General features: G+C 40.6%; 1 protein-coding gene across 8 annotated transcripts in view; it reads right to left on the reverse strand.

The window, feature by feature from the left end:
* DDX24 (DEAD-box helicase 24) overlaps window positions 1–8,142 on the reverse strand; it is a 14,821-nt gene extending 6,679 nt beyond the window's left edge. For 3 of the 8 annotated variants that reach the window (XM_083838099.1, XM_083838104.1, XM_083838106.1), the window contains exons 1-5: window positions 8,002–8,142; window positions 6,982–7,725; window positions 3,721–4,098; window positions 2,099–2,252; window positions 1,198–1,713 (exon numbers count right to left, since the gene is read on the reverse strand). In XM_083838099.1, coding sequence (XP_083694225.1) covers window positions 1,198–1,713; window positions 2,099–2,252; window positions 3,721–4,098; window positions 6,982–7,708 — 1,775 coding nt within the window. In that variant the 5' untranslated portion in view covers window positions 7,709–7,725; window positions 8,002–8,142. Of the gene's footprint in view, window positions 1–1,197; window positions 1,714–2,098; window positions 2,253–3,720; window positions 4,099–6,981; window positions 7,726–7,841 lie in introns of all 8 variants that reach the window. The other 5 variants (XM_083838101.1, XM_083838103.1, XM_083838100.1 and 2 more) reach the window with 5 other exon arrangements.
* Between the last annotated feature and the right edge of the window lie 5,959 nt (window positions 8,143–14,101).

Genomic DNA, 14,101 nt, shown 5'->3' on the forward strand with positions numbered 1-14,101 from the left:
TTGAAAATCTGTGGAAATGCAGACTCTGAAAATGCTCGGTCTGGCCTATGGCAAGGCGACTGATACTACATTTTGCCAATGGATACTGCAGATCTATCATGACAATACAATCTGCTTCCACTGCCCGAGTCTATTACTGTGGTACACATTCCAGCACAATCAGACAGCACGCAGTACTTTGCACCAGTACTAAGTTGTGAGGCTTCTTGCTTACTGAAGTGTTGAGAACACACACCTGCCTCCCAAAGGCCGTTCCAAAGCCAGAAGGAAGCAATCATTCTTAAAATGACACAACAGGCATGCCTGGGTAAATCTGACAGCCCATTGCTGCTGAAAGGCACAACTGCCCCTTCTCTCACATTGCTCTATGATACTTTGACCCTCAGGAAGCTAATTCACCTAAGAAAACCTGCAAAAGCCTAACCCAGCAAGAAGTGATTTACTTTTTGATAGCTTGGTGAGAGGAACCAACCTACAGGAGCTGTAGAGCTAAGGTAGAGGGCCAGAGGGAATGTGCACGATGATTATAAAAGCATATAGATGAGAACAAGGTAAATGACGACTCCTTCAGCGATAAGGACCTGCTGGATCCCTGAGTAATTCAGACTCCAAGGGACCTCATGAGGTCTCCAGCCCAATCTTGTGTTCTAAGTTGGGTGAGCTACACGGCTGGGACCGGGTTGTCCAATCAAGCCCTCAAAACCCCCAAGAACGAAGTCTCCTCCAATGCCTGCCTGTTCTTACAGAGAAAGCTCTTTCTTGCAACCCAGTCTGAAGCTCCCTCATTTCAACTTGTGCCTGTTGTCTCTCATCCTCCCACCATGCACTGCTGTGAGAAGTCTGGCTGTGTCTCCTTGATTACCTTAAGACACTGGAGGGCTGCCATTAGGTCCACGCTAAGCCTCCTCTTTTCTAGGTGACACAAACCCAGTGCCCCCAGCCTCCCCTCACAGAGGAAGTGCTTCTCAGCCACCTTGGTGACCCCTCCACTGAACTGACTCCAGCTGAATGCCTCAGCCACCCTATGGACCCCATCCTTCACTGTCAGTAACTTTGGCTCAGAAACCAGGGACTTGCATCCCCAGCCAACTCTCCAAACCTTCTCCTCTTCTAACACGGTTGTTTCCTCTCTTCCCCTCCCCATTCTTTGCGTGATTTATTTTTCTTCTCTACTAGAAAGCAAAACAATCAACTTACCTCTCTCGCTCAGCAAACCTTTCCAGGTTTTTTAACCTTTGCTTCTGGTGCATATTGGCGTGCAAAGGAAGCGGATCACAATTTAAGATCGAGAGGAGAGAACTGAGGCGCTTTATACAGTCTATGCTGTTTGCAAAGACCATGGTTCTTCCTGGATACTGGAGAAGGAAGTAATAGAGATAATAGTCCTTCTCGTTTGTATCACAGTGGATTCTGGTCTCTGTCAGAGTTTCAACAGTAGCCTCTTTCCTTGTTAAGTCTATCACTTTTGGTTTGCCCTTTATTCCTACTTTTTCCATTAACATTTCTAGTTTGGTCTTCTTGTCCATCTTCTTAGCATTCTTCTTCTGTAAAACTCTTGTGGGAGTCTGATGGACTAATGTCAGGGTGGCAGAAAAAACAAAAGTCTGTCGTTTAGGGTTATACTGTGAATCATTTAAGAGTTCCAGCAACTGAGACAGCTCTAAGAAATGACCTCTTTCAACCATTCGGTCTGCTTCATCAATCACAAGGCACCTGTCAAATAGAAAACTTACCGTATAAATAGAGTTGTGTAGATAAATACAAATCTGATATACTTCAAAAGAATCTCTCTTGATAAACACACAAAAAAAAGATCTGTACGTAAAACTCTAAGGAACACTAGATATGCCAGGGTAGCTACAACAGCCTTCCACATTTCTTTCTGAATAAATGGGTTTCTAAAAGAAAAATAAGTTTTTTGTTACTGACTTTAACATTTCCCTCTCTCCACATAACCACTATGCACTAACCACTATACTCTGGCAATAAAGTAAGTTTATCTTACATAGCTTAAATTGCTTAATCATCAGTAAATGCAATCACTATATGCAGCAACACCCATTACAGCATTCAGCAGTTAGACTAAAAGCACCTTTACCTGAGCTGCCGAAGATTGGAGAGATGTGGGTGTTTTGCTTTCACCAGTTCCCACAGACGGCCTGGGGTTGCAATTACAATTTCTGGCTTTCGATTCAGTACACGTTCTTGCTTCTGTGCGGCCATGCCTCCAACTAGAATTGCAGTCTTAATGCCTAGAACATATAAATTATAGCCTTTGTTGAATTTATCAGTGAGTATCTTTACATACATCCACTCAGAGAAGTGAGTTTAAAATGTCTATACCACAACTAGCATCAAGCTTCTCTGCCAGGAAATTCGTGGGCTTTTATACAACACTGTCAACATTAAGGCAATGCTGTCAACTTTGCAGAGAAATTCTTGTTAAAGGAAGATGTCAAAAATAACGTAGCCCTTCTCCTAGTGCATATAATAGCCTTTCTTTTAGTGCACCTATCTTCCAAAAGTAGCAATAATCATGTATGTCCTCCACAGCCATTAGCTTTTTGTTTTACCTGTACTGCAGAAACTCCTGCTTTGTCAATTATATCTGCACGAGCAAGCAAGTTCCTGTTACGAATAACCAGCAGGTCCCTCTAAGACTAAGAAATGCCTGCCTTACCCATTTGCTATGGAACGAGGATGTTACTGCCTGATTAATGATTCTCTGGACTGCAGAGTAGCATGGAAACCCTAATTTAGTTTTAAGCAATTTGCTCAGGTACTAGAAATTTGGATCTGGAAGCAGAGACCCCACACGTGGCTTACTTCACCCTACTTCTTCAGGGGATACACCAGCACATGTGAGGAACTCAATGCTACTATGCAAGTACTGTGCACAGTTTTGTGTTGAGACAAAGCAAGCCCACATCAAAACATATTTTCTCTCCTGCTACAGCAACCGCACATCACTTGGGCAGCAGATTTGTATATACAAATAGCACCACTCCTGTCAGGGCTGTACTGACATAAATTGATTATTTTAGGCTAGGAGTTAAAATTAGCCTTGTAATCAGCTGCAGACTGATGAGCACAGCAGGATATGTAGACACCAAGGGAAGATGCTCTTAAACAGTTCACTGCACTCCATACCCTGTGGTTGATGCTGCAAATAAACAATTGTTGCTTTTGAGAAGGGGGGAGTTACTTCCCTATTCTCCCCATCTTTAGTAGTTTCACATCCTCACTCATTCCCTTAACAGATGTGCTGACCTCTGTTTGGATGAGAAAGGAGCAGGATGAAATTCCTCTCATCAACATACTACCCAGCAATATGCTGTGCTTGACTGCTGTTGCAGGTAAGTCAGACAATGTAACGAAGCCTTCTACCCTTAAATTTATTATTATTTTTTTAAATATATACACATATATATAAACTGTGTTTTTGTATCCAGTATTGATTCTGTTTCTAAAGCCCAGGTCAATAGCTATTTGTACAAAAATAAACATTTTAAAGCAAAGTATCCCACATTATTTACTTTCACGTGCATCTCTTTGAAGAATCTTGGTGCACTTCCCAAATATTAGTGACTGTGAGCCCTAACCCTTCAAAAGCCACCCAATTTTATGTTGTGAAAAACTGTGGCACACATTCTGGCTCAACACCTGTGCCAAGCCCCAAACCCAGTGTTACCTGGGACACAGCCCTTGGGGTCTACATACCTGTAAACTTTGTAACTGCATCAATGTGGTGTTTTACTTGCACAGCTAATTCTCTTGTGGGAGTAAGGACCAGTCCTAGAAGAGGTCTCTTTTTATGGAGGCCAACAGTATGTCCCTTGTCACTAGAATCAAATTCAGCATTTTCCAGCACCTTCACACAGCCTGTTGCAAACGACGCATCATCTTCATCTCCACTATCTTCAACCTGCTGATGGGTTAGTTTTTCTGCTTCATCCTCATTTTCCCATCTTGTTTCATCATGATGCTGATGGGATTCTTTAGAAACGCTGTCATTTCTGCTCATTGAGCTGTTTGATTTTTGCCATTCCAGCACAGAATGAATCATAGGAATTGCAAATGCAAGCGTTTTGCCACTTCCTAAGAAACAAACAAACAGAATTAATACAGACTGAGAAGACATGAAGGTTATTTGAAAAGATGAGAAGAGCCACAGCCAATCACACTGTTCTTAAAACACACAGTTGTAATCCACACAAACTCTTGATCTTCAGAAGACCAGAAACTTGCAACAATAGCATCTTGTCTCCTGTTCCCTTCATACATCTTGAGGTCACCAATAACGTATTTCCTGGGGAATAGGTATTTTTTTTCTAGCAGGTCAGGCAGATTCATTTGTTCTGAAAGTAGTTTTAAAAAGCTGTGGTTGCAGCCAAGATCTTTTTAAAGAACTGTATGCCCGTAAGGAGAATACCATGCCCTAATTGACAGTTCTGATCAATGTTCTCCAAATAAAGGAATAACAAATGAGGCCAAGGACAAACTGGAAAGTACTTGAAGGATTCACTTCCATCTTCAATTCATAGTGTTTACCACTTTGTGAAAAACTGTATTTTGACATACTCCAGCCTCTAATTTCCTGATCCATCACAAGCTCAGATTTTTATAGTCAAAACACATACACCTGATTTAAACAGATAAGGCATCCAAGAGAGAAGGGGGTTGTCAAAGAAAAAGAAGTGCTCCCCTAGCTGTAATTTCTGGGGTTCACTGCACCAAACTGTGAGTCACATCCCTGACACACACTCCCTTCTGAACTATCTGCCACTAATAGAGATGTTAGGAGAACCCTGACGGTACAGCAACCTCAGCTAAGGTTCTCATAAACATCAGTTCATTGGTCATAAAAAAAGCACGCAGAGCACCATACACTATTACACCATTCCTGCAGCAGGCCACTGCTGGGAAGCAGTCCTCTGGAAATCTCATCTCAATTCCTTGAGCAGTATTTGTCCATATTACAAGCCCACCGTGGTTTGCCAAAGTCAGCAGCACAATATTTTGTCTACTTAGAGGAAAGTCTTAATATTAGTACCATTAGCCTGACATGATGCTGATCTTGAATCAAATACAACACGATCTGCCTGGTGCAAATGTCAGCCCTGCACCCGGCCAGATTATGGCAGTAAAACTCAGAACTAATCTGCAGACACCACATTCATTCAAATATTCAATAATTAACTCATAGGCCGTGTTATCTTCACAACACACAGATCACATACCATATAGCCTGATCTGCAGCACCAGAACAGTGCATCTCGGTGGCCCCAGATCCTACAGCTCAAGCTGACAAATGCTCTTTTAAACAATTTTACATTGCAAGATTTTTTCAGACATTTCTTAGCTCAAAACCTCACTAGTGCTTCGCCGTGATTACATGGTAATGAACAGAACAGAAGTAGTTACCCTCACTGCAAAAAGCCTTGGAATTTCCTGTGTCTGATCCCCACACGAATCTACCACCATACCAAAATCTTGCTATCCTCTCCTATGGTGCTACCGAAAGGCGAAGAATAGTTCTTTCATCTGCCAGCATCCTCCCTCAGGCCCAACACTGAGGGCAGATGCATGATGTGGAAAACAGAACGGGAGAGTTTCAGATTCTCCCACCTGCAGCACTTTCTTAACAGACAATTGCTCACATCTCCTCTCAAGCTTCTGCAGGAACATCAAGACCCCTTGGGCTCTCTGGAGGGAACCAGGCATTCTCTCATAAAGGAGCAAAATAAATGAGCAAAACAGTCCTATTAGCTCAGGGTTATGCAAAATTAAGACAGCAAGAGCACAACCTGTTACTAACTGTGCTTTCTATTCTGCAGCTAGGGAGGGATTTGTTTTCCAGCACTGCCAAAATGGCACCTTTCTGCAGCACAAATACAGCATTTAATTTTTCAGTTCCATTTTCAAAAATACTCCCTGAGGGGCTTTCTAATCTTATTAAAACCTAATAACACCATCCTGGCTTCTAATTAAAATAAAAATGCAAATGACTGCATATCTTATTAAATTAGTTACTATACCTTCATGCTCAAGAGCAGTAAATGGCTTTACAAGGCAAGTAGTGAGATAAGGCAACTGGAACAGATGAGAAGAATGAAAAAGAATCCTTTAAACCAACACAGCTTGCAATTGTGCTTCCTATTTTTAGCTTTTATGGGAAAAACATGTTGTAGTGCCAGAGAAGACAAAACTTCAAAGGTGTTCAGCAAAAAAGTTAGAGGGAAAGTAATGCTCGGAGACTTCATAGTATTGTTTAGGTAAGATAGAAGCTGTAACAGATTTCACTCAGGCTAGCAATGGCCAAAGATAAAAGACATGAGCCAGTCACAATCTGGACAAGAGATTGTTGCATTAACTTCAGCAGTACTATGTAATACTCACTTCAAGCACAAGCAGTTAGAATGGCTGCGGGTGGTAACAACATACAGCCCAAGTCCAGATTCAGGGCACCGTCTGGGCCTCTTTTGCTCCAATAATGCTCTGATATGCTGGGCCATACTCACAATGCTTAACACTCTCCACCTGGTCTTTCCTATTTGCTTCTCTAAGCCAGCACCAAATTATATCCAGAGGAGACTGGCTCTCGTCTCGACACAGGGACATTCATTAAATGTAGCCTGTTGGGAGTATGACCCTGTTTCTTTCCTTAATTCTGCTGTTTGTAATGTATCACTTCAGAGTTCTTAAAATAATAGAGAATTTGAGACAGAGCAGGAAAAGACCATTCTGTCAAAAGATAGAACCTCACTGAGACTTAAAAGTTATGCACATTCTACTTCGTAGAGCTTTAAAATTTAGTAACTGACAAACACAAAATATTCCATCTTTACCACAAATCATTACTAATACACTGGATATGCAGGATCCACATGCCCTTAACCTACATATAAAAATTGTAACAATAAGGAGAAGAGTGGAGATGGAAACTTCACTGCACGTACCACCAGTTTAACGGACTCGTACCTGTTTCTGCAGCACCAAGAACATCCATATTATCCCGGATTGCAGAAGGCAAGGCTAATGCTTGAATAGGCGTTGGAGCACTAAACCCCAGGTAACTCAAGGCCTTCAATACTGGTTTAGGTACAAACAGGTCTTTCCACGCAGACACATCAGCTTTGTGATCACTTGAGGCAGATAAAACTTCAGTTGACCAATTTTTGATTTTTTTAGAAGTGGTTACTGATGGAAGAGCTTCCTGATCTTGAGAGGTCTTATTTTTATCTACCTTCTTTTTCTTTTTTTTCACAGCACTTTTTGTGCTCGAAGTGCTCTCAGCTATATGCCCATTGTCCTCACAATTCGCGCCTTCTGTTATTTCTTCACATTTTGTCTCTTCATCAACTGGCACATCAACTTCTGTGGCGTTAGTATCACCACTTTTATCTGTTCTGGTTTTCAAATCTTTGCTTTTCTTTTTCTTTTTGGGAGGGACAACAGGTTCTTCCTCCTCCCCACTCCCTTCTGAAAGACTCTGAGCCTTTCTCTTCTGCTCATTTACTTTTCCCACTTTGTTAGAACTTACTAGCTTGTACTCCGTAAGTTCCTCCAGGCATACTATATCTCGAAACTGTTCATCAGCAAAGAGATTGGGGTCGATTTCCACAGTTTTCCATTTCCCTATCACTTCGATACCCTTTCTTTTCAGTTTAACGGAAGATGTAAATCTCCTTCCTTTTTTGGCCTTCATTTTTACCTAAAAAGAAACTGCGGAGAGAAAAAAATAATAATTAGGGCGTCAGGTCAAAAGAATGAAAGTTACACTGACAATATTAAAAAAAAAAAAAAGAGAGAAAGGGAAATGCGAGGCATAATTCGTTTACTTTTAGGGAACCGTCCCGGCAGCACGCACACGGGGCAGACGCGGCCCCGCCGCGGGACCAGGCGCTCCCCTGGGGTCCGGGCCCTGCCCACGACGGGCGCCCGCAGGCCCGTCCCGGCCGCCGTTACCGTTAGTGCCGTTACAGCCGTTACAGCCGTTACCGTTAGTGCCGCTACCCGCCGCGTGCTCGCCCCGCGGGCGCCGCCATTACCCCGTGACGTCACTGCATGGCGCCCGCTGCGCCGTGCCGGGGGGGTGTGCGCACGCGCGCCGCGGGGCGGGAGCTGGCGCTGGGGCGGCCGGGCCTGGGGCGGGGGCGGGGGAGGCCCCGCCCTGAGGCCCCGCCCTTTTCCCGTCAGGGTTTGGCTTCGTCTTTCCCCAGAGCGTTAGGGGCTGTGGTGGTGTTTGCTTAGTTTCTGCTTGATGAGACGTGCTGGTGGAATTCTGACAGAGGAGGGATAAGAAAATGTGTTTACCTTCCTGCCACTGAAAAATGTCCTTCAAAACATAATCATCATCTCCATAGATTATTTCAGCATCATTATGTGCCTAGTATGTCTCATTTATGAAATAATGCGTTGAGGCCGTCTTAAATTTCAACTCTGAAATTTGCACCTAAGGTTGAATGTCATCAGCGTTGCTCTTTCAATAAAAGCCTTGTTATTCATGCTTGGTTGTGCGTTACTGTGTTCTTTATTATTCCCTGTTCAGAATGTGGGTGAAGTAATGTGGTTGGGAGGAAAGCTGCAAACAGCTCCCGAAGCAAGCACACCGCTGAGGTCACGGCGTGATTCTTCCCTCCTCTGTCATCCAGCGCTCCTGGTGGCTTCAGCTTGGTGTAGGAAGAGGACATCATAAATTACAGACTATGATAATGGAAGATTTTTATTTCTGCTGAAAGATTGGCAGATGCTCTGAACGGCTTCTTTGCTGTGAGACATGGGGAAGAGAGAAAAAAATGGGAGATTTCAACGTAGGCAAGACTAGGGCGGTAGATTACAGTGCAATTACAGCAGCAATTACAATTATTTCTTCTCTGTGGTATCTGCAGGTGCTTCCTGGTTGTGTGACAAGATGGGAGAGTGGAAGTGTTTTTCTTTTTTCCCCTCTAATGTGTTAAGGCCAAGGACAGAAATAAGCACATTAAATGTTTTCAAGGACAGTTTCAGTTCCAAATAACCATTATTAACATATCAGCCAATGCATAACGTGAGGAGCTGTTTCCAATTCATATACTCATAAGCAATGCTAAAGAGCATATGAATTTTGCTGCTCTGTCCTCATATTCTGAAATAAAAGAGTTGAAACCAATGAGAGTCCTGAAGTGAGTTCAGGGAGCAGGATTTGATATAGTTTAACCTGCAAACCTTATTTATGTAGTACTGAACTGGAGATACTGATGACTGCTAGAGCTAGCGAGCTGGTAGAAGCTGTGACTGGATCTTCCCAGCTAAGTTTAATGGGGGTTTCAGCAGTCTTTATGCATTTCTTCGTGAAAAGTATTTTTCCATCCAAATTGTGTAGAATCAAATTTAACACTGAAAATTTCGCTAGTTTAGATTGTTTCCACTTTATCTCTTTTTATTTTACTGAATATTAGCAAAAGCAAATTCTCAGAAGCAAAAGAGACTAATTACTCTCAAATTTAGATGTGGTGGGCTTCTGAATAAACAAATGTGGACAGTAGAGTTCTTACCCATATATTGGCCTTAAATAGTTTCAGTTTGTAGATCTGTCCTGAAAGAAAGTTTTAACAGGATGATGACTTGACAAACTATGCTGAATTATGCTTTTTAATGTAGTTATGGACATATTTTTACAGAGGATAGGAGTATTCTGGTTATTCCTCAAAAATCCATTTGTGGATGCAGCTGACCTCTTAATCAGTATTTCTATGTACTATTTGTAGACAAAGAGACAGAATTACAGTCCCTAAATCTTAATTTGAAAGAAGGCATATGACAGTTTGTAATGAGCGTGGAGGTTCAGAACAGTCTGCATAAGAGGTGGCAACTCTTACTTACTACCATGGCATCAACTTGTGTAAGGCATTAATGTTCTGAGTTGCTTTGAAAAGGCATAACCAAAGGAAATAAACATTTTCTTAGTTTTCAAGTAACATTAATCTTCCTGAGTCTCTGTTACCTCAGTGACACAGCTTTGTTGTTTTGCGAGAAGCCTTTATCTACAAGAAGTGCACATTTCTGTCATACCTGGAAGTCAGATGTTAAGCAGTTGGTGAATACAATTCCATTACTGACAGTACAAAGTGAGCTGTTGGTTAAAAGGCCATTGACAAACAAAGCTTCTCAAGGTCTGCTTTTCCTCCTAGGACTTCTTTAGATCAACAGTTATTTAAATACCAGGAAATTGTGAATTGAAGATAATAATGTGTATTAGTAATAGTTGCAAACCATACCAGCTGTATGTTTGTATAACTCATGTCGTTACGTACATATTTTATTATTTTATCAATAATTTCCAAATGATTTAGGCCAATATGTCTGAGGGTCCAAGAGAAAGTGAGAATATTGATGTCTTTATTACAAACCTTTAGCTGACAACAGATCCTTCTATCCATCCCAACTGTAAACTTGTAGATCAGTAGCCTTGAGATCATGGTTTAAGCCCTACTATGCGGTATTATATATTATACATTACATGTTTTGTGAATTAATATTTTGATGTTTTATAAAATACAGAAGACTTCTCTTAGGGTAGGTCAAGCCAGAGATCTTTTTAACCTTTAATTCTGGGATAAGTGATACGGTAACTACATTCAGTGCCAGGAACAGCTGAATCTGCATGTGAAAGACTGATGTAGGTTTTCATTTAGTAATCAAGTCTGTAATGCTTTTGCTTATTTCTTGATTTTTCCTTTTCTCTTGCGGGAACATCAGTATTGCCTAACTACTAATCTTAATAGCCCCTTCTGCTAATAAAAGAATGTCACCATGTAATGATTTATATTGGTACTGACCTTAAGGCACATTTTGCACATGAAGAATATGTGGCCACTGGCCACTGGGGTACTTGAAACCTCTTGTGCTTTGCAGGCTGTAGAATTTGGTCTTCTGTCTTTCTGTTATAGAATTTCAGATGAGGCTGTCGCCCTGGCCCTGAAGTGGGAAGGTAAACTCTTGGTTCTCTTGGGCTCAACACCTTTGTTCCCTTATTTAGTTCTTCAATATCTTTCTAGGACTGACAAGATCCATTAAGACAGAGCACCATAAAAATAATAATCTGAGAGATAGACTGTTAACTGGGAGAGAATTTTAGGATGGTTTCTTCTTTCTGTTTTCTACAGTATTCTGGAACATTTGTCCTATGTCTCTCCACTGTTGTTAAACCTCATTTGAAAACATATACTGCCTTGCCTGCACTGCTTTTTTTTTTTCTTTTTTTTTTCTTCTTTTTTTTCCTCTCTCTTTGTTCTTTCTTTTAACTTTGCAGCTGATTTGCTTACTAATCTGCGTGAAACATTTCTGCTATATAGGATGCTTTGTCAAAGACAGTGCTTCTTCTTCAGCTAATGCACTTATAAAAACAGGAGAGCAAGATAATCTCCAGGCGTGAGTTTTAAGAGTATTGGCACATTTAACAGTAGGAATAATAGCAAAGACTTTTTCAAGTACAGATATATCAAAGTGAAGATTTTTCTGTGTGGCTGAAGAATAGCAGAGAGGCCTTCATTTAAGACATGGGAAACGTTTGCAATAGTTGCAAGTATAGTCAGATGCAAGAGATACTTCAGAATGTATCTTGAAGGAAAGAATAACAAAGGAAGTGATGAAGATAGTAGGGAATAAAATAAAATCCTGTATTGGTGAGTCAAGAGGAGATGGGAAATCAGGCTATTTTACTTGACCTCTCTATTTTTATTTATTTATTTATTTTTATTTTTTTGGGAGGGAGGGTAGAAGGGAGAAAAGAGAAATGGTTTTATGGACAGAAATGTATAGTTCATCTAATCTATCTGGACACCATCAAAATGTCTGCTATATGAGAAATGGTTAATAATGAGGAATAGATGAGAATTTTGAGATGAAGGGAGTTGGCTAAAGATGGAAGGGAAATGCATATTTTATTTGTAGGAGCACATTGGTGTGTATATTGATAAATTAACCTATCAGGTATAGGGAGTTAACTCAAGGAGTTTCTTAAGGACTAATCTTATTTCATTAATAACTGTGATACAATACTAAATTTGCTGATGACACAAGGTTATTAATACAGAGCGGAATTATGATACCAGTCAGATTGAAAGGACTTTAAGGACCAGAATAATGGGATGAATTTACTCCCACGAAGTGCAGCACCATTCAGCTAAGGCTAATACTGAGAATTCAGACTTTAAGATAGGAGTTAATGAGTTTTAGAAGACTGTGGACAAGAATGACCTCATGCATTAATTGATCAAAAGATAGCTATGAGCTGCCAATGTGGTATATTTGGTAAGCTAATTCCTGTACAGAGTTCTTCATGGAAGGAATTACTTCCCTGAAATTCCTCTCTGCAATACCATTTGTCATTCTGGTCACATTTATTCAAGAGAGGTGAAGTCTAACTGCAGCAGATGCAGAGGACAGTAAGGGTAATGAGGCGAATGGAGAGCCTGTTTTAGGAGTTAAGACTAAATGCTCACCTTAGCTTGTTTTAACCCAGGATTAGAATAGATATGACTACAGTCTTTAAATAACAGGAAGGGAAGAATGATTTAAAGTACAGGACAACACTGGCACAAGAAGAAACCCGATAAACTGGCCAACAGTAATTTTAGGTAGGAAATCTGAAGTTTCTATGGCAACCAGAGAGTAAAGATTACTCAAAGACAAAAAAGTTGTTAGTTTTAATATAAAGTTTGACATGTTTATGACAGATCGTGTTCATGGTTGTCATAGCAAGGAACTGGACTCACTGGCTACCTCTGTGTTAGGAAATTAACAGTGCCAGTCTGGCTCTGAGGCTCTCTCACCATGTCCACACACACAAATCCACTTAACCTCCCGAGCTGGGGCACGGGCATCCTTACTGCCTGCAAAGAGTGTCTGGGCTGGGCTGAGCTCCAGCCCCTTTACTGCGCCCAGTATTGTTTAATCCACGTTACTAGTTCCAGGGATGTTTTCAGGTCCCTGCTCTTTGTAAAGGGTTGAGAAAACTGATACAATATCATATAGAACTCCCTAATGAAATCATAGAATCACTTAGGCTGGAAAAGACCTCTGAGATCATCAAGTCCAACCATTAACCTAGCACTGCCAAGTCCACCACTACACCCTGTCCCCAAGCACCTCATCTACACGTCTTTTAAGTAACTCCAGGGATGGCGACCCAACTACTTCCCTTGGCAGCCTGTTCCAATGCCTCTCAACCCTCTCAGTGAAGAATTTTTTTCTAATATCCAACCAACTTTATTGAGATTTTTACCATTTGTGTTCCTATTTTTTAAAATGTAAGCAAATTCTGCTTTATGTATCTATTCAAAAAAATAGTAAACCTGGGGGAAAAAAAAAGTGTTCTTTTTAAAATAGAAAATAATTCACTTAAATTTCATCAAGTAATATGCTATTAGATGCTAGTATTAGGTCAGAAATCCTACAAATACCTGGAATGAGGACATACATAAATGTATTTTTTCTGTTCTTACTCTGTCTTCATGCAAGAGCAATTAACTACTTTTGGAGAGTGGATAGCGGATTCGACATTGTAGGGCATTGGTAGTTCTTCTTATGGAAAGATATGAAGAATGCAGCTTATAATCTTACAAATACATATTTATTATTATTTTATTTTATTTTTATATTATTGGAGGGCACTAAATTATAGGAGAGAGTATGGGGACCAGTGTACAGATGATGACAGCACAATGAGTACTTTCTAGTGTTTTCCTTTTTAATTATATAGCTGTTACAAAGAGTTGACCAAAGTGGCAAATGAACAATCAGAATTTTTCTGCAAATGGCAATAGGAAAATGAAGCAACAGTTTCTTAGCAACAAACTAGAAAATATGCTAAATAATATTTTTTCCTGCTGAGGTTTGTGTATGCTACGTTCCAAGCATTGTTCCAAAGTAGACACGGATTTTTGTGCGTGGTTCTTTTAGAGGAATGTTCTTACAGGTTTGCCTTGACATGGAGGTTTTCTGAAGAATAGCTGTTCATGGACACATTTTTTCTTAGAGTAAGAATGGAATAAGAAATCTTATTTTGCAAGGCAAAGGCATTAGGTTGAACATTAAAGCTGCATTTTTTAATTGTTTG

Source organism: Anser anser, assembly GCF_964211835.1.
Source record: "Anser anser genome assembly, chromosome: 5".
NCBI classification, from domain to species: domain Eukaryota; kingdom Metazoa; phylum Chordata; class Aves; order Anseriformes; family Anatidae; genus Anser; species Anser anser.